General features: G+C 46.5%; 5 protein-coding genes and 1 long non-coding RNA gene across 7 annotated transcripts; 3 read left to right on the top strand and 3 right to left on the bottom strand.

The window, feature by feature from the left end:
- Nucleotides 1-90: 90 nt before the first annotated feature.
- On the bottom strand, nt 91-2,124 carry LOC6529281 (odorant receptor 47b). The gene is made up of 6 exons (XM_002090250.3): nt 1,668-2,124; nt 1,428-1,596; nt 848-1,365; nt 579-786; nt 244-402; nt 91-183 (listed from the first exon to the last, which is right to left on the bottom strand). Exons 1-6 carry the CDS (start codon nt 1,952-1,954, stop codon nt 133-135), a joined length of 1,392 nt encoding a protein of 463 aa, XP_002090286.2. The 5' UTR covers nt 1,955-2,124; the 3' UTR covers nt 91-132.
- Nucleotides 2,125-9,588: 7,464 nt separating this feature from the next.
- LOC6529280 lies at nt 9,589-16,919 on the top strand. Its single transcript, XM_039372949.2, has 8 exons — nt 9,589-9,842; nt 10,492-10,588; nt 10,633-10,850; nt 11,478-11,588; nt 11,938-12,264; nt 12,322-12,797; nt 12,851-13,093; nt 13,233-16,919. Exons 1-8 carry the CDS (start codon nt 9,623-9,625, stop codon nt 16,431-16,433), a joined length of 4,893 nt encoding a protein of 1,630 aa, XP_039228883.1. The 5' UTR covers nt 9,589-9,622; the 3' UTR covers nt 16,434-16,919.
- Nucleotides 16,920-17,301: 382 nt separating this feature from the next.
- LOC6529279 (trypsin delta) lies at nt 17,302-18,237 on the top strand. The gene has a single exon (XM_002090248.3). It carries the CDS (start codon nt 17,312-17,314, stop codon nt 18,128-18,130), a length of 819 nt encoding a protein of 272 aa, XP_002090284.1. The 5' UTR covers nt 17,302-17,311; the 3' UTR covers nt 18,131-18,237.
- Nucleotides 18,238-18,242: 5 nt separating this feature from the next.
- LOC6529278 (trypsin eta) lies at nt 18,243-19,215 on the bottom strand. Its single transcript, XM_002090247.4, has one exon. It carries the CDS (start codon nt 19,143-19,145, stop codon nt 18,342-18,344), a length of 804 nt encoding a protein of 267 aa, XP_002090283.2. The 5' UTR covers nt 19,146-19,215; the 3' UTR covers nt 18,243-18,341.
- Nucleotides 19,216-20,800: 1,585 nt separating this feature from the next.
- Nucleotides 20,801-24,038, bottom strand: LOC6529277 (intraflagellar transport protein 80 homolog). 2 transcript variants are annotated; one of them, XM_002090246.4, is made up of 6 exons: nt 23,887-24,038; nt 23,373-23,829; nt 23,076-23,303; nt 22,628-23,007; nt 22,037-22,564; nt 20,801-21,487 (listed from the first exon to the last, which is right to left on the bottom strand). In XM_002090246.4, the coding sequence occupies exons 1-6, from the start codon at nt 24,021-24,023 to the stop codon at nt 20,890-20,892; spliced, it is 2,328 nt and encodes a 775-aa protein (XP_002090282.1). In that variant the 5' UTR covers nt 24,024-24,038; the 3' UTR covers nt 20,801-20,889. The 2 variants fall into 2 exon arrangements, with proteins under 2 accessions (XP_002090282.1, XP_039228335.1); XM_039372401.2 differs by having other exon boundaries at nt 22,628-23,025; nt 23,121-23,303.
- On the top strand, nt 22,919-23,371 carry LOC122319542. Its single transcript, XR_006245144.1, has 2 exons — nt 22,919-23,025; nt 23,100-23,371. It is a non-coding gene; the product is annotated as an uncharacterized LOC122319542 (long non-coding RNA).
- Nucleotides 24,039-24,547: the final 509 nt, after the last annotated feature.

Genomic DNA, 24,547 nt, shown 5'->3' with positions numbered 1-24,547 from the left:
GCGTGGGTCGACCCCATTGTCGAAACCGAGTGTCAATGGGCGCGGCGACAACCCAAACGAGCCATGCAAATGCAAATGCAAACGCCCAGAAAGAGTCCAACTTTTATTTTCACAAGCCATATACACTACTGACTACATCGATTCTTGCATCAGGGCTAGCAAACGATAGCAATTCTTCAGAACCTGAAAGTGAACGATTGATAAATATTTTTTCCTTCTTTTAATATATGTTTGTATCCTTACAAGCATATAGGTTCCCAGGGTGAATGGCAGAAAGGGTTCGGCCACATACATCAGTGGTTTCTGGGCTCGTAGTATCACAAAGGATATGTCCTTCTGTATGGCAGGCGATTTGGTGTGCCAATCGTTTATGTCAAAAGCAGCCTGAGCCACCTCCACTGACTGTTGATGAGAAGAGAGCAGGGAAAGTCTCAAAATTCACAAAGTTCAATTAGGGCTTAATATCTAAGTGGAGCTAAGAACGGCTAGACGTGACTGTATATTTTTTGTTTATTTATTGATGTAACTAAAGTGTCTTTTATAATGTGTATAACTGAAATGTCTAAGTAATGGCCCACCTGGGTATAAACTAAAGTTCCAGTGACGCACCACAGCGACAATTGAATGAATGCCACCAGCATGAGGAGCACGAACTTGGCGGCCATTTTGGGATCCACAGCAGCTGCAGCCATGGTCTCGAAAGTGGATATGGAAATCAGTGAGAAACTGGCCATCAGCTGAGCATTGAAGGCGCCATTAAAAGCTCTATTGGCTTTCTCCACCAACCTGCCAAAAAGCATATTTCGGCCTATACTTGTATATTCGTAAATGGCGACGTAAAACTCACATGATAATGTGCTGGTGGAAGCGAACCACCCGACAAAACTCCTCGTGGAACCTTTCATCACTGACCTTCATTTCCCCCAGTCTCCTCATCTCGATGCAGAGCAACTTGAGGTTGAGCGCCGTCTGGAGAAACGCGGTAATGCCCACCATGTCCACCATTAAGATGCTCATCAGGTTGTGCTGCGAGGTCACACTCTGCCAGATGTAGAGGAACCAAAACGAGTAGGGGTGCAGATCCAAGCGATGCCACTGAAACGGATAGACGCAGTGGAAGGGTAGCTTTCCCTCGCCCAACAGAGGTTGCAGGAAAATAGCGGCGCTGAAGAAGTTGACCAGACAAAAGCAGTTGATATATAGGCCCGATTCGATCACGTAGCAGAGTCTCTGCCAACCCAACACCTCCTCATCGGTATGATGGGGCCTTAGCTCCCGGTTGTAGTAGTCGAAATGCCAAATAAGTTCATCGATCTCGTCGCAACGCAAATGCATGTAAACGATCTTGGTGAAAACCAAGGCCATCTATCAGGCAGAAGTAAGCATTAGTTTGTTTACTTGCGAGTGGGTGAATCAGGAGATCTCACCCCCGAAATCCAAACCAAGTCGTCGCCCATTTCGATCACGTTCTTCGACTCGGGCAGGGCCACGAACATGGTCCAGAAAATGGTCATCACATTGCCCATGATGAAAAAGTTGATCCATCGGTACAGCGACAAACTGGCCAACTTCTTGTTGGGATACTGGCACAGCAAACTGCGAGCAATGCAAAAAGTGGATTATATACAAGGTAGATTAAACCGAGTGATGGACGATGCAAGACTCACCTCAAGAAGGCGCGAACATAGTGAAAAGCCAGGCGTGGGATGAGACCGGGACTTTCCTGCCTTAGCACCGATCGGAACTCGTCCAGGAAACCCCGTAGAAGGCGCAGATTTGATTGATAACCCGAGTCGTTCATTGCGCAAAGTATGAACTGTGCCTCGGGCGGGCGGCCAGTTCCTTTTATACAAGGAGGCCTCCAGGGTCTAATTACCATGTTTATAAGCAATTGTTGTGCAAAAAACGCCCACCAGTTAGATTTCCTTAAATGATTTGCTTGCATTGAGAACATGTGCTGCAAATCGCACTGCTCCTATCGATTTCCAGCTACTCATCGGATGAAATAGTTTGATGGACCCTTCGGTCACTCTCCACATCGTTCAATGAACCCAACTTTGGCTTCGGCTTCGCGTGACTCAGGTGCTCCATTAGATCATCAGCATCATTAAGAACAATGTATAATATATTGCATAAATGGTGAATTCTGTTTATTCACAATTTTTGAAGCGTATAGCAAAACATGATCATCGCAAAGTGCTCCTCACTCCACCCAACGAAGCAAATAGTTGCGCCGAGTTAGGTTCAATCAACCTGGCTCATAAACTTCCTGTAGCATATCACTTCCATGGGTGGACGCCATCTGCATATCTAAACTGTGTACAATGAGTTATGTCTTAATCAGGATCCCCGGAGGCCCCGCAGAGACACCGATATCTGAGCCCAGGGAAATCCAGTTCGATATTCAAATTTCGCCAGCACACTTTTCGTCATAATCCCGGGGCCTAGTAGGCGGTTCGATACTGGTTCTGGTGTCTATGAAAGCCAACTGGACATCCGCTTCCATGCTAACATGCTAATGCCACCGTCTGATGGCTGGACATGGGCATTTAGCAAGGCCATTGGAATCAATCTGGGATTAGACCAGACCCCTGAGTCCGCAGAGTCCAGGGAGTCCAGGCAGTTCGAGTCAATAGCCCCACAGTTGTTGGCCTGTTGGCGCGCGTCGCCCGTAATGCTTGTAATAAAGTGTGTTTTATTATAACCCACGGACTAACCATATAATGGTACCATAATGGGCCGGCCATTAAAACAAATTGATATCAATTTTGCAACAATATGTGCACAAGTTGCGTCGATGACTCCGCGCCTCGTCATTGAACTCCATCGCATCGCATCCCAACCCATTCCATTCCATTCCAAGCCATGCCATCCTATCGGAACTCATTCCATCCCATCCCATACAAAGCCAGCCAGAAGCGATTGCAACCACATGCACCACCTCATCCACAGTTGAATAGTTGAATGGTGGATGGGGTTAGTGGATAGTGAGTAGTGGATAGTGGTGCTGTAGCACTAACAGTATAGACCAGTTCCGAGTTGGCAAAGCGCCGTTTGATGCTCTAATTTATACAGCATACTGATGAGTTGACCGCTGTTCTGGAATTGTTCTCCTACGGGTTTGGGTTTGGGTTCGTTTCGTTTCGGATTGCTTTGGATCGCTTTGAATTGCTTTGGATAGCCTGACTCTGGTCACGAAAAAACTGCAGATCAGAGCACACCTGACCAGACACGGGAACAAGCAAACACACACACACACACAGTAACTCACCCAGAAATGGAAATATTCGTAGCGGTTAGCGTTTAATTGAAATGCATTTGGCTTGTTGGCTGTCAATCAGCCGTGGCGATGGATGGATAGGATGGATAGGCCCCGAAACTCAGCCTTCCAGAGCCCGAAGGGTAATGGAGCTATTGGATCTTGGCCAGGACGCACACGGAACCCCATGGCGCCGTCATACGCCACTTTGCCAAGCCATCAAAACCGCAGAGCCACATCCATAACCAGCCACAAGCAATGGGGATTCTCGGTAATGACGATTCGCCTCCTGCTTGGGTTTTAATTATTTAATCTGAGCAACGAAAGCTATAACAATTATCAGTGTGTTTGCCGAAATTACCTCCGATTGACACCTGATTTACTCAATGATCGCCAAATGCAATAAAACGCATACCCTCCGGCAATGCTAGACTTTTTAATTACACTTCTTAACTTGGGTGTACACTTATTTCCGCGATAGCCATAAAACTTTAGAAGCAATCAAAAGTGACGTAGCGTAAACGGTGGCCATATAGATTGTGGCTCGACACCTGATTTGAAGTACCAGTTAAGAGTTGCAGAGGAATAAAGAACGCCGTTCTGTATTAATAAATAATTAAAGTGCGTGATGTGTATTTAATTAAAACACTTGTCGTGCTACTTTAGAAAATAGTTGACAAAGTGGATCTTTCTTATTCATACTGCAGAGTATCAGCCACTTCAGGGTTTTAGAAGTAGAGTTGTGACACTCGGCCCAGCTGAACCCTTCCACTCCATACTCCAAAGGACACATAACTGGAGCCAGAGATGGTCGACACTTACAGAGCTCCAATAATTACCAGCCCTGAAGCTGGATGGAAGATGTACGATGGACACGAGGGACTCGCATCCTCCATTAACCGTTATGGACTCTGTACTCGAAGTGGACCAAGTTCAATGAGCGCATTTTCATGTTTATTGCAGAAGCAATTGGTAATAAGTGCGCGACCGCAGACGTTGAAAAAAGAACACACTTCTCAATAGTTATTTATGAATACAATTGCAAGTTTGCTTAGCTCGGCCGGAGGCACCGCAAACTCCACTCCGCCACCAGCGTATCAATAACAAGGTAAGATGAGGCGGAATGCCGGGAATTGGAGGCCGGAGGGGAAGCACCTACCACTGCAAAAAAAATTCATGTAAGTAAATACTTAACAGCTAACTAATAACAAAGTTTAAAGCAAATACCATTAGCATTTGAAAACTAAGTCTAAACTAACCTATATGATAGTCTATAGTAAATAAACGAGAGTTTACATAAGTAATTCTATGTGCTTCTTGACGTGCCGAACTTTTCTCCTTGTGTACGCATCCCAGACGTGAACTGGTTTCCTAGTTTTCCAGCAGCAGCAGATCAGACGACTCACCGCAGCCGGCGGCCGACCAGCGACGTGTGCCCAAAGTTTGCATAAGTTGGATCCCCGACATGGCATGGACATGGTCGAGGACTTGGATGTGGATGTGGATGTGGATCCGGACTCGAGCGGAGACCGGGACCTGAACCTGGACCTGGACCTGGACCTGGATCGGGCTTCTTTTTACAGTTAAAGATTTATGGATCATGCATGGGCAAATGGCGAACAGATACGCGGGCAATTGTGTGTAGGTAACGCAACGCTAAATCGACCACAAATTTATTCCAGCCCCAAAGATAAGAGCCCAGAGGAGCAGGAGCTCCACTGATCCAGAGATTCGGAGCACCTCCGATTGACACAGAAATACAAATTCGAACAGTGAGCGTCATAAAATGCAGATAGACACAGTCATAAAAGTATAAACAAACGGTCGGAGGCCCATTCCCGAGAACTGTATTTGGACGATAATATCGATAATGTGGAGTAGTGGCTGCCAGAAGGCGGGACGCTGGGTATCATTAGATGGAGATCTACGAAACTAAAACTTTCTAAATGACGGGCGGCAACTTTAGCGGCAAAAAACCAAAACTGTAAATGCAGCCAAAGCAAATAGTTGCTGCTGCGTCGCCAACTAAAGTATAATTATTGGCCAGACGAGATGGGAATGAAGACGAAGACTGCAGACTGAAGACTGCATAGTGCATACTGCATACTGAAGACTGCTGTAGCTTTGCAGTCGGCAACTGGGAAACTGCACGTACGCAGCGCCAGCAAAAGGAGATGCCAATATTTCTATAGATTTCTATATATATTTTTTCGTTTTTGTCGTTTTGTGTGCCACAGCTTAACTGTTTTTAATTGAAACCCGTTTGCGGTAATTGTCTTTTTGGCTTGTTGCCCCGACCGCCTTACTATATATGTTATAACTCGCTTATGTCAAACAGATTGGCTGTGTAATTTGAGGCAGCCCCATAACTCCACCTGCCGTGGAACTTTTCGAAAGTTTTCACTTGTTGTTCTGCTGCACGGATCTCCGGATCTATGGTTTCTTCGATCTGTAGATCGTGGATACGTGGATCCGCAGATCTCGAGATCCCATGGAGTACAGCTGCACTCGAGCGCAACTAAAGCGAGTAAATTGTCATAAATTGAGTTGAACCAATGACAAATGACGTCTTTTTTCTTGGTCCGCAGCTTTTATCAAACTGGAGCGTGAATCTTGGAACGGTACTGGGGATTCCTGTCATTTCTACCGCCGGCCACACGGCGTATGCGCGATGCAGAACCTGTCCCAGTCTTTGTTAATTAGTCTGCAGTTAGAGATCTTCGCCTTCACACATCACAACACGCAGCTACAGCCAGCAGTCGTTCGGCTGTTTGGTTGTTTGGTTGTACAATTTGTCAAAACGCAAACGGACCGAACTTATACTTTCAAGATATAAGAGCGTGGAGCAGAAAAGAAAACTCGTTTAAGAGCGCACCGCCACTCTCCGGAACTTTTCTTCAGTTTTCAGTCTGCGGACTGGGCTTTGGTTTCTTTGCGCTGCGATTGCTGTGGCAGTCGCTCCACCGACGGCGACCTTGATAGACGTGTTAGCGGTTCGAAAGACATCGAGGAAAATCCCTCAAGCCCTCTGAGTAGCCCCCATTCGCGAAGAAAAGCCGCCGTCAACTTCGCTTTCTTTGCGGCCTAGCAGAGGAAAACAAAGAAACCGAAGCGAATTTTCTAAAAACAATAGCAATAACAGTTAGCGCGACTCTGGTTGTTTATGTGTTATTTAGTGTGTGGCACGAGATGAAGATGTTTCAAAAATGCTGAAAAACGTGCAGAAAATGCTGCCGAAGAAATGTGTGAAAATGCCAGCAGATGCAAAGTGAAGTTAACCAAGTTAAGTTGAAACCGAAAAAGAAACCGCTTAAGTTTATGTGCGAAAAGTAATCCTTGGTGTACCTACCTTGTCAGGAAAATTAACGGCCAAAGGTGTTAATCTATTCACCTGAACTGAAACCGGGCTCTGCAATGTGAGTACATGACGAAAAATAACATTGGAATATCGCGACCAGATCTAGATTTTGTTGGCTGGGAAAAGGGCAGAGAAGGGCTTGCTGCGCCCTTGGCTCGGGCTAATCAGACCATTGCCAATTGAGTTTAGGTCACTGGGCATGGGCACTCTCCCAAATTGAAAACCTTTTTTCATTTGGGAGAAAGTAATTTGTGCTGAAGCCAAACCAAAACACCGGGCATTGCACTGCCGTAATTCGGTCTTAACAACAAGCCGAAACCGTTGGTCAGCCGGCCAAGTTGGCCCTAAGTTGGCGGGCCTAAGTACATATTAAAGCACATTAAGGCGGCGAGCAAATGATGCGCTCCTCTGGCCACACAATGGACTGGACCGGGAACCCCTAACACAAAATAATAAAAATAATAAAAATAACAGCGGAATAAATTTGAAATTTGTTATTGTGCTGGAGTAGCTGGGATGATGCTTCAGAGTTTCCAGCTACTCTGCCTTCCTGCTGCTCTGCTGCTCCGTTGCTAGCGTGTTCTAAGTGTTAAAAGTACGCCGAGTGTGACGTCGACTGCACTCGGAAGTGTAGTAGAGGTGTAGCGGCAGCCCCGGCCAGACAATGGGCCCATCATCTGGTGCCCGGAGATGCAGTCAGCGCAAACTGCAGCTCCAGCTCCAGCTCCAGCTGCAGCTCCATGGTCGGTGCATGTTCATGTGAATCGCAATGGCCAGGTTAGAATGCGTTGTGGTAATTTCCACACCCTTGCAGAGCACTTAGTTTTCTGCGGGGTATGACCGACTTGGGTCCAGCTCGAATATAGTGCTCTGATTTGAAAAATAATACCCTTTTTGAGGCTCCAAAAGCGCTCAAATGACTTGGATAATTTTCACAAATTGAAAGTTATTTTTATCCCGCATTAGAAAGCCAGCCATTGAAAGTTTAACTGTTTCAATGGGCTAATAATGAACACTTTTAAAATGCTTTTTTTTAACAATACTGCGGTTTGGCCAGCAAACGCGAACATTAAAATGACCATTTACCAACCATTAGCTGGCTGATATTAGTTTTTATTTATTTTATTGTACATATATGATAATTTAATTATTTAAATTTAATTTAAAAAGGCTTCGTAAGCTTGAGCAAATTAAACTTAATGAAAACTAATTTCTCCGAAAATACATTCCATATATTTATAAGCGAATGCATCTATTTGGCAAATTTCAGGACCAACCTAGCCTAATCCAATGCTCACTTGTGGGTTTGGTGCACTTTCCACTCCGTTGGCCAAGCCCAGAATTTTAGGGGTATGTTCCGGGTCGATCAGGTTGGGCTTTGGACAACTGCCACTTGTTTATTATGGATAAATTTATGCACAGACTTAGAACAATGCGCACACGCTCTTTCGTGTTGCCCAATAATTAATGATCGCGTACATGGCGGCGGATGATGGCCTGCAATGGGCTGAAATGAGATGGAATAGATGGAATATGGCTAATTTATGCAGTTGGGTTCAATTACCTGTTAATTGAGTTTAGTCGAGTGCGCAAGAGTCAAGACCCTGCACAGGTGCCCCATGGAGAATTCATCCAGAGACTACATATGGCAGAGAATACGATGCAACATACAAATGGCAAGAGACCACAAATAACAGATCTCAGAACTCAGAACTAGCAAAAGTTTTCTTCTTTTTGTGTTTTTCCCAGCATCATCAAAATCGCATCAGTTTCAGCTGGTATTGCTCTGTGACTCTTGCTGATGTTGCAGTTGGAAAACCGAAAAAGCAGGTCATTACTGCCATTAAATTCGTTTCGAAAATGCAGACAAGCCGAAAAGCGAGACTAGATAACCCAAAATCAAACCAAATCCGAACAACTATGGCCAAGTCGTAAACATATCGAAAAGAAAGAGAAATAATGAAAATGTTATTGTTGTTTGTTTTTAAATGCCATAACTGTACAGCAGGTCGAGTGATAGATGGGAGATGGAGACGGAGACGGAGCTGGAGCTGGCTAAGCTTGTAGACTCCGATGTAGATGGATGGCGATTATGATGCTAGCACTGGTGACTGGTCAATCAAAAGACTTAGGCAACGAACTTTAGTGTAGTTTTGTTGCTGTCTTGTAGTTTTTGTTGCTGTGTTCTACTGCGTTTTGTAAAGAAATTTTACTTTCAAATTAGGCCGCAACTGTTGCTTTTTATCGCTTTCTTCTCTCATTCATTCGCGCGCACATTATGACTCCAGATAATATGCCTTTACCTCTACGCACCCGTCTCTTTTGTTCTTCTTTTGAAGAGCCAAAAAAGCAAAGCACAGAAGATATAAAAAAAAAAAACAGGCACAGTCTTCTGAGATCAGTAGAACTCGTAGATATGAACAGTTAGGAGTCCCCAATAAGTTTTCTGTGGTGCTCTGTGAGGTTCGCGCTGTGTGTGTGAAATATTTATGTAAATTGGCCTGGCCGAAAGCAGCTGCTAAAGTGCAACTGATTAGCGGTATAAACGGGGTGTTCTGAGCCAAGTGCAGCAGCGGGGCTTTTGGTAACGGTAAACGCTACACAGTTTTCCCACTGCGACGCACTTGATCCAGTGCAGCATTATGCCAGCTCCTCGCCGTGTCCCAACCAATAAGTATACACTTGCCGCCAGAACGAGTTTTAATTGCAACATTTGTTTAAATGTTGTCCGTTAGCCACCGGCAAACTAGCACCAACTGGACGTAGATGTTGCTCCATTTCAGCATTTCCAGCAAAACGGACAAAACAATTTCTGCCTCATTAAGCGGGCGCCAAAGAATGTCAACTTACTGGCTGGTTTCGTTTCGCTAGCTACGAATTTGGACTTCTTTTTAATTAATTAGTGCTTGTTTTCTTCTACTCCCCCGCCTTCCTCCGCTCAACCAGTTGCAGCTGCGGCATCGAATCCCCCAGAGTGAGTTCCATCCAGCTATGTTGCTGTTAAGATGCGGCTCCAATCCTTACCGCTGCTCCTTCTGCTCACTGTCATCACCCTCCCGCCTGCCACGCCCACCCATCCGAGGGCGAGGAACCACTATGCCAGCGAAGATCTCGGGGAGGAGCCGCTGAAGCCGGCCAGCTTGCTGCTCGAGGAACTGCAGCAGACCAACGGGCAGCTCATCAATCTGACACGACAGCACGACGGCGATACCTTCCACACGAGCGGTGAGTTACCCACTTGGAAATAGGAAATAGGTACATTCCAGAATATCAAAGAAAAACGGGCTGGTATTCATTGATTCATTGAGTGTTTTCGCGTTAGCTTATGTAGAATTCGAATCATCCGTTTCTAAACTTAATTTATGCGGCAATAAATGTTCCTAAGCTTTATTTTAGCAATGCTTGAAAATTCCCACTTTCTTAACACTTTGTTGTTCGTAATGATCTAAGTGGATTGGAATATACATACATTACTTTAGAGTACTCCGTTATTATAGCAATAGATGATCCATAAAGAGTTTAACTTTGCCTAGTCAAATTAAAATGTTGTTTTCAATGCAATTTGTAGCCATATTTTCTAACTTTATTATTTGGCTCTTATATGGCAAAGAGTATTGCAGTCTTGCGTATTTTACCGACCGCAGTGCCAGTGCCAGTGCCGGTGCCAGTGTCACTGTCATTGGCCAGTTGCCTTGGCATGTGGCTTCTTCGGCTGGGTGATGCGTCGCTTTTTCGTGGCTGATCCGCTGACAGCAGCATTAATTTTGCCAGTAAGGCCTGGTCCGGTCGGGTCCGGCCCGTCTGATTAGCCGTCAATCGGCTAAAGATGCTGTGAAGTCCCGACTCAATCCATCTTAATGTTTTCTCCGCGCAGGTCTGAGCAGCGCCTGCAACGCGGACACCTGCATCGGACTCTCAAGTGGCACAGCGTCGCTGGTGCGTTCGAGCGGCGATGGAAGCGGTCAAGGCAACGGTAAGCGAGAGATTGGCATTGTAATGTGTGCCTGTCATAATCCGAGAAAATCCCCCAATCCATAGATGGACTCAATCCGGCGTCCTCGACTTTGGGCGGCGGTCAAATGGAGCTCCTGACCCGTCGTCTTAAGTTGCAGAAGGGTCGCGGTCAAATGGCGAATGGGGATGCGAGCGGCGAGACTGGTTGCACCTGTCGATGTCTTCCCTATCAGCGGGCCTATCGCGAGGATCTGGGCATTTGCGTGGACGACATCCATGGTGAGTGTGTGTGTGCATTGCGGAAGCCATCCACCGATTCCAAGCCAAATTGTGTGCTCCATTTCGCGGTGGGAGTCGCTCCCACATGTGAGACACTATCCATCCATCCATTGTTTTGTCATATCCGAGCACAATGGTTGCCCAACTAAAAAAATAGCGAAAAAAATTGAAAAAAACCCAACCGAACGAAAGAAATGCTGTAATAAGCGCCACTGAAATTGTGCAGGGCTGACTGCAGAATGAAAACGAAACGTGACGCAAAGAGGGAAAAAATGTTATTATTATTGAACAAATCGCTTGTTTCCCCGCTGCTAATGAATGAAAGGAAACTTTCGCCCGTCGTCTGCCAACATAAACAATCTCAGACCTCTGCCATTTCGGGGTCTAGCTCTAACACTGGCTTGGAACCCGACTCGAAGATCAGAGTCGGAGTCGGAATTGGAATTGGAATCGGACCCCAAGTCGGACCGAAAGTAAGAGCTGGGCTGGCCGGAACAGCACCACAAATATGAACGAGTGTTCCGACTCGTAATTGATAAGCGTCGATCGTTATCGCTGCCATTTGGACGTACTTTCCCACAACCTCCGGCACCTAATCGCTTCCCATTTTTCCACCCATTGTTACAGAGTGCTCCCTGTCGCCCTTCGTGAGTGGTTCCTCATCGGAAAAGATCCCCTTTGTCTTCCTGCCGCTCAAGGGTCAGATCATCTATCCCAGCAGGGAGATCAGCTTTGCCAGTAAGTAACTGAGCTCAAATATAACACTTTTCAGTTGCCAAAATAAGTGTAGTATTTAAGAGTTATTCCTTTTAAAATAAGTTGACTAACTGGGTTGAATGACCCATACATAAATTGAAAGATATGTTGACAATTTAGATAATCAAAAGTATTATGTTATTTGCAATGCTTAATGAAAAAGTTAAACTGGTTTCTAATTACTAGTAAACACCCATTTTCAATCAGTTTTATTGGACAATATAGCAATAAATTTGACCAGGCAAACACTTGGTAAATTAGTGAAAGTCTTTTTATTCTTTTGGCGCATTAATGTCATTTAATGCCATTTACTGCCATTTTATATTTTTAGGCATTCACACACCCGTTTGCGCGGTAACTGGAGCCCAGTACCTGGGTTCCAATGGCTGGTCGGATCTAAGGAATCCGATAGACACCGATTACCCGTTCCGCATGTTCCGGGATGAGGGACGCAGCTTCCTCTTATGGCTGGGAGAAGCTGATCTGCGCCAGAAGATGCAGGGTCGCCTGATTGTGGTGCATCTGGTGTGTCGCGACATGACGGTGGCCATGAATGGCAGCAGCCACGTCAAGGGTGAGCCCCTCATGCCGCCCAGGAATGTCCACTCCCCCTGTGTGGCCTTCAGAGTGAATGGAAGTCCAGTAAAATATTCCCACAGTAAGTACTAATAATCACTTATATCAAATTCAAGCTTATGCTGACCTCGTTCAACAGATGTCCCCGAGGTCTTTTTCCAACCAGCCAACTCCACCACCTTGGCCTCCACCTCCGATGGCATGACCATGCGGGAGTACGTGGTCATTGGGATCTGCAGTCTGCTCCTGGGCCTTATCTATGTGGCCTCAGTGTTTCTATATCTTTACATGAAGAAACGAAAACGGCACAGCTCACGCCATTCCCTGGACAATTTGACTAACGACATGAATTACCCTAAGAATGATCAGGTTACGTATGGAGCACCCTTTAGCCGAGTGGGTAGTATATACTCCTCCAATAGCATGGGTCTGGGGAATGGAAATGAGTCCAATACACGTACGAGTATCGGCAGTTTGAAGGAGGATATGGGCATTGTGAAAAATAATCCCTTGCTGCAGCATTTTCCACAGTTGGGTGAACGAGAACACAATTCCGGTTTTGCCAGCGATATTTCAAACTCCAATTCTGAGTGTGAAATGGAGGAGAAGATCAAGGTGAGTTAGCCATCTAATTTTGAAAATGAAATATACAGAACTATACTTTATAGACGTCTGTGCTGGTGCATCCACAGCTCAGTAAGTCCCCGAAACCTTCGGGTGGAACAGATAACGCTGCAATTGATGTAGATGACTTCCTGCAGGACAACGAATGTCTGCCCGCCGAAAATGTGGCCGTAATTGATGAGCTCATGAGCGAGGAGAAGCTAGAGAACTTGCGTGCCATGGTCAGTGGCAATGTGCGCAAGAAGCTCTACTTCAATCCGGCGTATTTTGAGCCTCATCTATTAGCGGTAAGTGTTATACTTAGCAAATAATTGGAAATACTTTAGTATGAGAAATCCAATCAATTGAAAGCCTAATTGAACTTGCCGAAACATATTTGTAATAAAGAATTGCAGAAAACCTTATATGCATGCCCTTTTATTTCAGGAACCGCCTCAAGCTGCCATTGAGTTCCTGCAGAAGATTCGCGAGGTCATCGCCATTGCCAAGTACAAAATGGCCTCAAAGCGCTACCAGCCCTCTCTGAACATAATTCCGGAGGAGCAGCACCCGGAGTCCAGTTCCAATTCACCCACCATGTTCAATATTCCGCTGCAACAGAGTCTGGCGGGGAAGGGAATGGGCGACAAGCGGAACAGTATTGAGCAGTGGCTGCAAAGTGTACCCAACTCGGATGCCACTCCGGCACAGAAGACGCTCGACAGACCTGCTCCACCGACGGCAAAGAAGCCATCATCCGGATCTCCAAATAAGGGCTCACTAAGAAAGGAGATAAGCGCTCCCAAGGAGCGACCACCACCACCTCCAATGCAGAAGCCAAGAGCAGATGAGGGCAACGCAAACTCATCTTCACCAGCGCCTCCGGGTCCACATTCTAGCCGAAGCACCGGAAAGAGCACTCCAGAACAGTCACCCAAGCAAAAGGCAAACGTGGGCAGCACCTACGAGGGATTCTCCGCCTTTTCCGTGGCCGCCAATGTCTATGGATTCGCAGAGACGGGCGGGGAAATCTACAATAATCCCAAGTTCATGTTGGCAGACTCACCTGCGGCCTCATTGCGCAGTGCCTCCAGTCGCTCGAAATCGATGAGGAAACGTAGCGATGTCCTGGATCAGTTCGCCGCCGCCAACTCCACGCCCACCTCGCTCACCTCCTTCGATCGGCAGCACTACAACATGCTGCGGAACATGAAGCCGCCGGAGGTCATCTACGATTCCTTGAAGCGCGAGTTTGCAGCGCATATTCCAACGCCCGACTACGATAGCACCATAGAGAAACGAATCAAAGACATCTACAGCAGCACGCAGAGTAGCATCCCATCGGTGCCCACTCCGGATTACAGCTCCCTCAGTCGTAAATCTCTTAAACAGTTCCAACCGGATTCCCCGATTTACCGAAGGAAATCCCCGCAGTATCTGATCGTAGACTACGAAACGGATAGTCTTGAACGTCTGGAACCCAGCAAACGCAAGAGCTCCCACTCTTCCAGTTCACCGTCATCCGATGTGAGTTCCCAATTGAGTCCCAGTTTGAGTACAGCTCTCCCGCTCGAGGAGGAGATGGAGATCAGTCACACTGTATACGATCGTATGGACGGATTTCGCAAGGAGGGCGAGATGAAGAAGCGTCTGGCCGCAAAACACCAGCATCCACATCCTGGCCAGCATCAAAGGCAGAAGGAGGCGGCAGCTCGGATCAAATATGACACGCCCTTTCGGGGCAGCATGACCATCGAGGTGGAACACGAACCCCCTTCCGATCTGGAGCGGACGGACAGCGATCAATTCGAGCCGGATACCCTGGATCGCAAGCCCAAGAAGCAGAGCTTCTGCGACATTTTAGCCTGGGATGGGCACAAGCCAATCGACTCGGACTTCAGCCAGATCAGTTCGCTGCCGGATTTGAGTCGGCAAATCAGTCCTGCACCCAACCAGGCCATTAAACCAAGGACCGCATCCTTCATCCTGCGATCCAGCAACTCATTTAGGAACTTGAGAGAGATCTATGAGTCACCTTTAATCGCCCAGGAGAACTCAAAGTACGAGAAGAAGGTCCCTCCAACACCGGAAGAAGAGGGACGTATTCTCACCCTGGAAGCGAAGCACTCTCGTCGCCAGCGTCTGATGGAGACCTCACCAACGCACTCAGTGATGGATATCACAAAAGTAAACAAGACCACCATTACGATTTCATCGCCGAAGGCGGCGGATAAAGCTCCTCCTCCTCGGCCAAAGGTCAATCAGCATTACTGCCCACCGTTGGTGCAGAGCAAACGACCACTACCACCTCCTCCCCCAAACTCATCGGAACATCTGGCTCCAGATGAAGATGCCTACAGCCTGCACAGTGAGATCACCGAGGTCACAGGAACCTCTGAGTTCGAGAACTCCTGCAACAACACCATGTCCAGTGCTATATCGGCAACCACCGAAGAGAGAACTCATGCCAAGGTTTCCAAATCCCATCAAATCAACGCTAAGATACCGGAAGAAGACTACGAAGGCATGTACAACAAAAAGATCAACAGCCTGCGCAACGACTATAGTTTGACGAAGTATCTCAATCGACGGAAAAGTCAGCGGGAGGAGGTTTCTAAAGCGGGTCAGGACTCCCCAAAGGACGTTGCCTCCGAGCCGGATTTCGGTGGCAGCAATAAGAACCTCAAGGAGGTGGATGTGGCCCAGTTCGATGCGCTGTCTATAAGTTCACGCTCCAATCGGAGTAGCAGTCACCTCTCTGAGCGCACAAAGGAGATGTACAGGAACGCCGGAGTTCCGGTGGGCATTGCCTATCCCCAACGAGCGGCTAGTAGTTCCGGAAGTGCCAGCTCCGGCGGAAACGTTCAAACCGTCTATCGCTGCGAAATCGAACAAGCCCAGCTCACGGCTGGAATGCAGATTGCCATTGGACTAAAGGATCGGGCCAAAAAAGCCAAGGACCTGAAGAACGCGTGGCGAAAGTTTGTGACGATGGCGGCCAACAAGTTTAGTCCCAGCCAAAGTCCAGCGCCTACATATGGTAGCAAGAATGCAGGCGGGTTCCTCGAGGATGATGGCATTGCCTCTATTATCGAAGATGCAGCCCAGTCCGCTGGAATGGGACAACCGGGAAGCCAGACGTATTACGAGCAGCGCTTTGGTCAACTGGACAGCGGATACATGAGCACCGATTCCACGGAGCTGTACAAGCGAAATGTCTACGATAGGTATAATTTTAAGCTCCCGTGTGGGCGCGGACAGATCATTCGGGTGGACACCATCGAGGACAACGAGGAGGAAGGCGGTCCGAACGACAATCGGTTCGAGGACCTCGAACACATGGTCTCCCCGGGTCACAGCCGTCGATCTCCGGAAAACAACGGCGTTGTCGCTTGTGATCTAAGCGATGCGGAATCTGATAAAACTTTGACCCGATCCCATTCCCAAACGAATTCCCAGGAGCGAAACGTGCGGGGCAGCACCACCACAATGTCATCCTACTCCTCGGATGAAAATGGACGCGGACGAAGCACCTGTTGCGGATCGTCGGAAACGGACGAGGAGACCAACGCGGAGGACATGTGGGAGTCGGGGGCAGAGAGCATAGAAACGCACTCCGTGCTCTACAAGATGATTAGGAAGAGTTAGAGTAAGCATAGTCTAATGCATAAATAGTTTCTAGTGTCGTGCAATATTGAAAGAAGACGAAAGACTTAATTCTTAACACTTAAGGAACGCAATAGCAACAATCAGTGCAATAACCTAGAGATTCTTGCCAAACCACAAGGTGCAATTTAAATAGATCTAAGCTAGCGTATAAGCTTTAGTAGTAAGGATATTAAGGAAAGTGAAACCCTGGGAAACTGCATCCAATACGCAAAGTGCAGGTACCAACAGTATATCAGAATAGCAGAAGAAGTCGAACCCAAGCCCTAAGAAATCTAAGTGCAATGAATCATCTTTATATATCGTTAAGTATCTTAACGGATGCGTATTGTGATAAATGTCAGCAGTCGTGGGCCGGAAATGTGCAATCTTAGTGTTAGTGTCAGTGTCAGTGTAAATGTGTTAGATTTAAGTTATCGTACTACTGTTTCACTTACGTAGAGTAATAAATATTTTTTATAAAAGAAATGTATGTGTTATTCAAATGTAGCCTGCTTTTGGGTAGCAATAACCAACCACCAACATAAAACACGTAGATACCTGCCTAAATTCTTAGAAAGCGACAGTGAGAGAAAGCTAGTACAATTAATTGATCTCGAACGAGAAATCGAGGGAGCTAATCAATGAATAGTTTATGGACTTACCAAAACCAACTTGCAAGGTCACCACAAAATATGGGAAAAGACCAGAAGGAATTGTGTCCAAGATTTATGACTGGCTTCCAGCTATCTGTTCCTTGATTACGAGAACTATCATAAGATTACCAAGTAATCGGCAATCCAAACCCAATCTACAGCCCATTGATAAGCATATTCTATAAATCTACACATTGCGCTAATTTCGCGTTCAGTTGGTCAAAAATGTCACGGATTTTGGTCGTGTTTCTGGTGCTCGGAGTGGGCTGCTCCCTGGCAGATCCTATTAAGCGCAACGAAGAAGTAAATCTACCGAAGCTCGATGGACGCATTGTCGGTGGACAGGACACGAACATCACCCACTATCCGCATCAGATCTCGATGAGGTACAGGGGAAATCACCGATGCGGAGGCACCATTTACAGAACAAACCAGATTATCAGTGCTGCCCATTGTGTAAACACCTTGACCGGTCCGGAAAACCTAACCATTGTGGCTGGTTCCTCGAACATCTGGTTCCCCACCGGTCCGCAGCAGGAGTTGGCCGTCCGTGAGTTCATCATTCATCCCAAGTACCGTTCTCTGAACAACGACTACGATGCGGCAATTCTGATCCTGGATGGAGATTTCGAGTTCAACGACGCAGTGCAGCCGATTGAGTTGGCCCAGGAGCGTCCCGAACACGACACACCCGTAACCGTGACGGGCTGGGGAACCACCAGCGAAGGTGGAACCATCTCCGACGTCCTGCAGGAGGTCAGCGTTAATGTGGTGGACAACTCGTACTGCAAGAGCGCCTATTCCATTATGCTGACCAGCCGTATGCTTTGCGCCGGAGTCACCGGAGGTGGAAAGGATGCCTGCCAGGGAGACTCCGGAGGTCCGCTGGTCTACAACAACACACTTCTGGGCATTGTCTCCTGGGGAACGGGCTGTGCTCGTGAGAAATACCCCGGAGTCTATTGCTCCGTTCCCCAGGTTCGCGATTGGCTGTTGGAGACTATTGCGGCTAACGAGAATGTGGGCAAAATCGAGTTTCTGTAATCTTAAGTCAAATTACCATTGAAACATCTTGTAACTAGCCTCGTCTAACTCGAAACTTTTCATTTCTCCGAGTTACATAAGAAATGACCCATACAGGCGATAACGTAGTATGTTGTTGGTTTGATTACGGTTTTATTATTAAATTAGGTAGCTTTATCCGGGCGGTAACCACTTGAAGATAGCGTATCGATAGCCGTGAAAATGCCTATGTTTATTGCGCTCCAGCGGCTGCAATAGTTTCCTCGATCCAGTCCACAAAGCTGGCCACGTAACAATAGACGGTGGGGTAGTTGGGTCGGGCACATCCACGGCCCCAGGACACTAGACCTACCAGCTGACCATCGATGACCAGGGGGCCACCGGTGTCCCCTTGGCAGGCGTCACTGCCTCCTTGGGTTACGAATCCCGCACAGATCATCCGCTCGGTGACCTCACCAGCGCCGTAGATTTGAGTGCACTGCTCTGAGCTCACCACTGGCACTTCGGTCTGCTCCAGCGTGTAACTGGAGGGGCCCCACTCCTCCCGGTAGCCCCATCCGGCTACCGTCGCCAGTCTACCCACTGCCGGACGCTCCGGGCGGATACCAATTGCGCTTATTCCGAAGTGCGTGAGGTTCAGGGGTGTGTCCAGGAGAAGGACGCCTATATCATTGTCCACTGTCACGGGATCGTAATTCGGATGATGGGTCCAATTGGCCACTGGGTAAATGAATCCATCGGTTCCGTTGCGGGTGTTTGCCCCGGCCACAGCCAGAAGCTTAGTTTCCTCGGGCAGGCCATAGAGGCACTGAGCACTGGTGACCAACGCGTGCTCCGAGATGATGGCACCTGCACACTCGTGCTTGTAGCTGGACTCCTCATCCCGGCGATAGCGAAGGGAGACAAGATATGGATGACGGGCTATATCTACCGTAGTGCCATTAATTATCCTGCCCTCCGGTTGACCGGAAATGCAAATAACGGAGGAGAACCCAATAGCCAACAACAGTAGTGGGAAGTACATCGCTCCCTCCATCGATTCGCCCGGGTGTGATGTTTCAATAGAACTGATTACGGATGGCAAACTTCGACTTAGCTGGGTTGCGTTCAATAAACATACTGATTGACTTAATGGTCGGTGCTCGAGATAGCTTCTGATAGCGGTGAGAGCACAGGGTCCGACCAAGATAAAGTCATTCCGATTGACACATTATTGGTGTATATAATACGTTAACCCTTAGGCTTGCAGCTTCACCTATGATAAAGATTACATCTAAACCAAATGTTATAGCTACGAATGTCCTTATAGACTATATCAATGTTGAAGAGCTAAGCTGTAAGCTACAAATCCCCATATTACGATGTCCAAAGTTCATCGGTCCACTCTAAGCCCAATCAACCACCCAAATCTAACAGTATGGCATACTTTTGGGGATTTGGTCATAGATACTTTGAATCGGACTTCTGGCCAGTCACACAACCTTAATCCATCCGCTCATCTAATCGTTGATTAAGCTGATTATATTGGGATCATATTATTGATTGATTGTATCGCGGTTGTAGACACAATGTGCTGCTGTTGCTATTGTCACCGCGTCCACATATTTGGTATAGTAACTGGAGGTATCTGCACCTAGATATGGCAACTACAGCAGCGCACAGTGGATTGAGATGTGTACACTTTGGAAACCAAAATACTACATATAAATACTAATTTGTTTTAGTTCCGAATATCTCGACATTCGACAGACAGGCAGGCTGTTGGACAGACTGACATAGCCACATAGCAACTCGTCTAGTGCTCCTGATCAAACATATATTTTCTTTATGGAGTATATATACCTTTTTACTCAATAACTATTTTAACAATTCACTAAAATCCCCCACCCCAGAAGCACTGCCCGCCAATAGTCCTCTTCTCAAACTGCCCAATTGTGGTAAGTTAGGTTCAGTGAACATACTCGTATATCCTCCTCGTTGGGTGCACTAAAATAGTACTTATATTTCTACAGTTATCCTTCCCCATATGGGCACTCAGATTATGAAGACTACTATTGAAATGAGTTTGCTGGCTGCCAATAATACTTTAAATGCCATCGAAGGGCAGCCTATGATAAAGCCCGCCTACTGAGAAGATGTAAAATATGAATAAAAGAAACTCTGCCGTTTCAAGTGTACTTTTAAAGTGTGCTATTAAATGCAACAAGTAAATAATTGTGCAAATTTTTACTTTTACCGAACCCAACCCAATAAAAGCACTTTATCCGTTGTGTTGTCAGCTTTTTCTAAGATATAAAAGTCCGGCGCCAAAGCCAATGGTGGTCAGTCTTTCAACAAACGTAGGGAATCATCATCGGTGCTAACAGATGCTGATATTTTCGCAGAGGGCATCGAAATTCACTGCTCCACCGTGGGCTTTATGGCTTTGGAGACATTGGTCAGGCAGTGGCTAAGCGTTTAATGGGATTCGAGATTCACCGCGTGTTATATACCATACGGAATCGCGTTCGCCAGGATATCGAGGGGCAACTTAATGGCAAGAAGGTGGATTTCGATACGCTCCTGGCGGAAAGTGATTTCCTCATCATTGCATCCCCATTGACCAAGGATACATTGGGATTGCAGTACTGGTCAATATTGGCAGGGGCAGTAAGTATACTTGAAAAAGAAACAACTAAAAAGCTGTATACCTCTTTTGCTAGAAATTGTCAACCAGGATTTTATTTACGAGGCGCTTAAATCAAGCCGAATTTTCGCAGCTGGATAAGATGTTAGAAAAGTTATTCGCTTGCAATGTCAGCCTTTTCCTTAGCCACAAGTGGTAGATACTGTGGATCCCACTCGTCCCTTTGCAGGGCCTTCAGATACATCCTCCTCTCCTGGAGAACTCGCGGCATCAATTCCGGCTGCTCTGCCTTGTGTTTCTGTGATATTTCCAGGGCTCTCCGCCAGTTGTGCATCCGCAGGGCTAGGTCCACCGCCTGCTCGATTTTCTTGCCATGCAGAAGGATCGTCTCCGCCTCAAGCATCCTGCCCAGCATTAGTGAGTTCTCAGCCATCTGCTCGGCACTTGAGGGAGTCAGGGCCTTCAGGTGTTGTAGGTAGCTCACCTTGTCGATTTGCAGTGCTGCCGAGTAAGCCTCCTCGCTGATCTGCAATTGGTGCTTCCTGGTGGCCACCGCCGCCAGAGTGGCCCACAAGCTGGAGTGCTGGCCCATCCGGCAAATCTTCAACGCCTGTTGCCACTGGCCTTCGAGTAGAGCGCGATGCAGGATCTCGCAGTACATGTTAACATTCACGGGGAGTAGGGCGCCGGCGGAACGGAATGTGAGCACGCAATCTTCGAAGCTTTCGATGGTGATGTGTTTGCCAAACTCCCTAAGGGAAAGAGATTTTTAAGCAATATATATAAATACTATGATACATAAAGTAATTTCGTTTTATATTAAAAACCAGAGAGAATGCTAGTCGAGTTTCCCGACAATCAGATACCCGTTACTCAGCTAGTGGAAGTGCGAGCGAGAAATTTCAACATTTTATGGAATCGGTAGGAATTGGGAAAATATAACAAAGTGAACAAAAGTTTTAATTAGTTTTTAAAGTGTGGGCGTGACAGTTTATTTGTTGTTTGTGGACTTTACAGTGGGCGTGGAAAAAAGATTTTTGGCAAATCGGTAGAAATTTACAAATAAAACAAAGAACAAATATCAAAACATTTTCCAAAAGTTTTGGGCTTTTTGTGTGTGTTAGAATGGGCGTGGTAACATAAGTTTTTAATCTGCCTGATCTCAACTTTTTAGCTGAGATCCCGACATTCAAGTGGACGGACAGACAAAAAGAAGTGGACAAATCGAATGGGAGCATCATTCTGAAGCAAGTCGAATTAGTAAATATGTGTTCTGATGATAACATCTGTGGGTTCCTTACGTAGTATCCAATGTTACAGTCGTTAGGGCAATGATCGTGGGATCGGAGGCTCCTTCCCCGGGACAATACCAGATGCTGTAGCAGGAGTCGTGTACTCCTACCATAATATTTGTTTCGCTGGCCCACATAATCGCAGTGAGTTGGGTGCCGATCTTGTAAATCTCATCCGTGCGTTCGCCATTCAGATTGCGGGACTCACTCACAAACAGTTCCCTATTCGAGTCGATAAACGCTACAAACTGATCTTCCAAAGTTCCTGCTCGACAAGCTGCAATCTGGACCAGTTGCTGCTTGGCCCTCAGGGAATGGGGATCGTACTGCCGCGAGGCACCCGGAACCAGATCAAATAGGTGGAGTATTGTCGGGTCAGAGTTATCCCTTATGGCCAGGACATCAAGACCCAAAGATAGCGAGCGCCAGGTAAGCAGGGGAATCTGCGCCTGGGAGCCGGGATAACGCGGATTCAAGTGCAAGCGACCCGTGTAGGTGTACACCCAAATCGATAGGGCGTCCAAGATCATAAAGTACCTAAACAATAGAACATTATTATATTAATGAAAAGTAAGCATTTCCATAAAAATCTCTATTTACTTTTTGCCTACTTCAATAACCCTCGTGTCGTTCCTGCCATCAATAATGATCGGCGTATTGATATACTTCTCATTATAGATGTGCACTTGATTAGTGGTGGCCACCACCAGATGGCCATAGCCAAGTCCAAAACTAACCACTCGCTGCGGAAAATCAAGGATATCCTGAGTGCCAGCCGCAAGGTCCTTCAAGGTAATCGACTTGCGACTTTTGCTGGTGGCTTTCAAGTTTCCGGACACTTGCTCCTGTTCGATGGCATATGCCACAATCAATTGACCCGTCGAGGTGCCACAGGATGCTTGGGTGCCATCGGCTGACCAGCAGAGGTTGAATAGGGAGCCTACACATGGACTGGAAAAGCGAGCGGTGTTATAGGACCACTGTAATACAATATCAGTGTGAGTTTTAATGGACTAGACTCTTTCTATATATCTATAAAGCTACCTACCCCATTGCTGTGACACAATTTAAGCAAATTAAATGTGCCCACCAGAAGGTAATCTTTCTCTGGATTAAAGGCCACGCTCGTGATGGCGTATTCCTCGGCGGCACTAGTAAAAAGATTGGCGCCCTGGGCATCCCAAATCTTAAACCGAAAGTCCTCGCCTCCGGACGCTATAACATTGGATTGTGGGGACCAGCTGAGGGAAAGCACCAGGCCATCATGGGCACGCCACTGAAATTAGAAAATAAGTAAAGTTAAGTAAAGATAATAATATTAATAAAAAATATTATTTAAAGTTACCCTAATTAGTTTACTGTTGGCGGCCAGGGGCTTAATGGAAATATGTCCACCCTGGCAAAATACTATGGAGGTGGAGTTGGGGGCCCATCGTGCGCATCGAATAGCCTCTTCATTCTGAACCACGGTGGATCGCAACATCCCTGATCTTGACCAGATCTTAATCACACCATCCTCGCCGGCGGTCAGAAGTCCGGCGCCATCGGGACTCCACCGACCGGAACTTATCGCTGCTCCATGGGCTGAAATGCTCCTCTCCACTCGGGCACTCTTATTTAAGATTACGAATCTTCCATCATTACTGCAGATAAGCAGGGTGTCGCTACCCTTTCCACCACCACTGCTCCTGCCTGTTAGTAAAAGCCAGTGCAGATCCGTGGGCACAAAGTCATCCGGAAGCTTTGCCACCTCAACCGAATCGCGGCTAACGTCACTCCACTTGGAGATCTGATGGTCATCGCTGGAAAAGTTATTATATTCATTATTTCACATTTTTTCACAAATTAAGTCAATCCACCTCATAAAATAGATCTCTTCATTGCTGCTCCAATCCACGCAACTCAGTGGACAATTGGTAGTGCTTTTGCTGCTTTCCTCTGTCGTTTCAGAATTTTTTATCGAGCTTTTTTTGCAGATTCGCGTTTTTAACTTCATTTTTGATATATTTTTAACTACAAATTTTCTTTGTTTTGGCTAAACAGTTCAGTTGTCCGGGAGATTTCAGTCCATTCTCGCATTTTTGTTACCATGGAAATCAGGTTGTGACATTGACTAAGGGTTTTGATATCGGGTGGAATATTTCCCTTACGTGATTCAAATTTTCCTAATTTCCATGTAAAATACATTTATTTTCATATTGTACTGTAATTTCTTCATTTAAATATTATTAAGAACTTAATTTCGTTGCTAAGACCTTTAACACTATTGCTTTTTTGCTGTAACTAAGTTTTACAGCCAGGCAATTACCGATTTCCGCTTTTGTAACCGACTGTTCACACATGAACACGAATATATTTAAAGACTTACAATTTTGGGCTCCGTTCATATCTTATGTAAATGAATCGAGAGCGATAATTTATATTTAGGATTTTGGTATCTAAGGCGACATGGGTGCAGTGCTCAAAAACATGTAATCTAAGTGCACGCTACATGAGTCAGTCACTTGAGATCGTTCCCCG

The sequence above is a fragment of the Drosophila yakuba genome, chromosome 2R (genome assembly GCF_016746365.2).
Source record: "Drosophila yakuba strain Tai18E2 chromosome 2R, Prin_Dyak_Tai18E2_2.1, whole genome shotgun sequence".
Classification (NCBI taxonomy): Eukaryota; Metazoa; Arthropoda; class Insecta; order Diptera; family Drosophilidae; genus Drosophila; species Drosophila yakuba.
The sequence above is the reverse complement of the archived record's forward strand: the minus strand, read 5'-3'. Positions and strand labels throughout refer to the sequence as shown.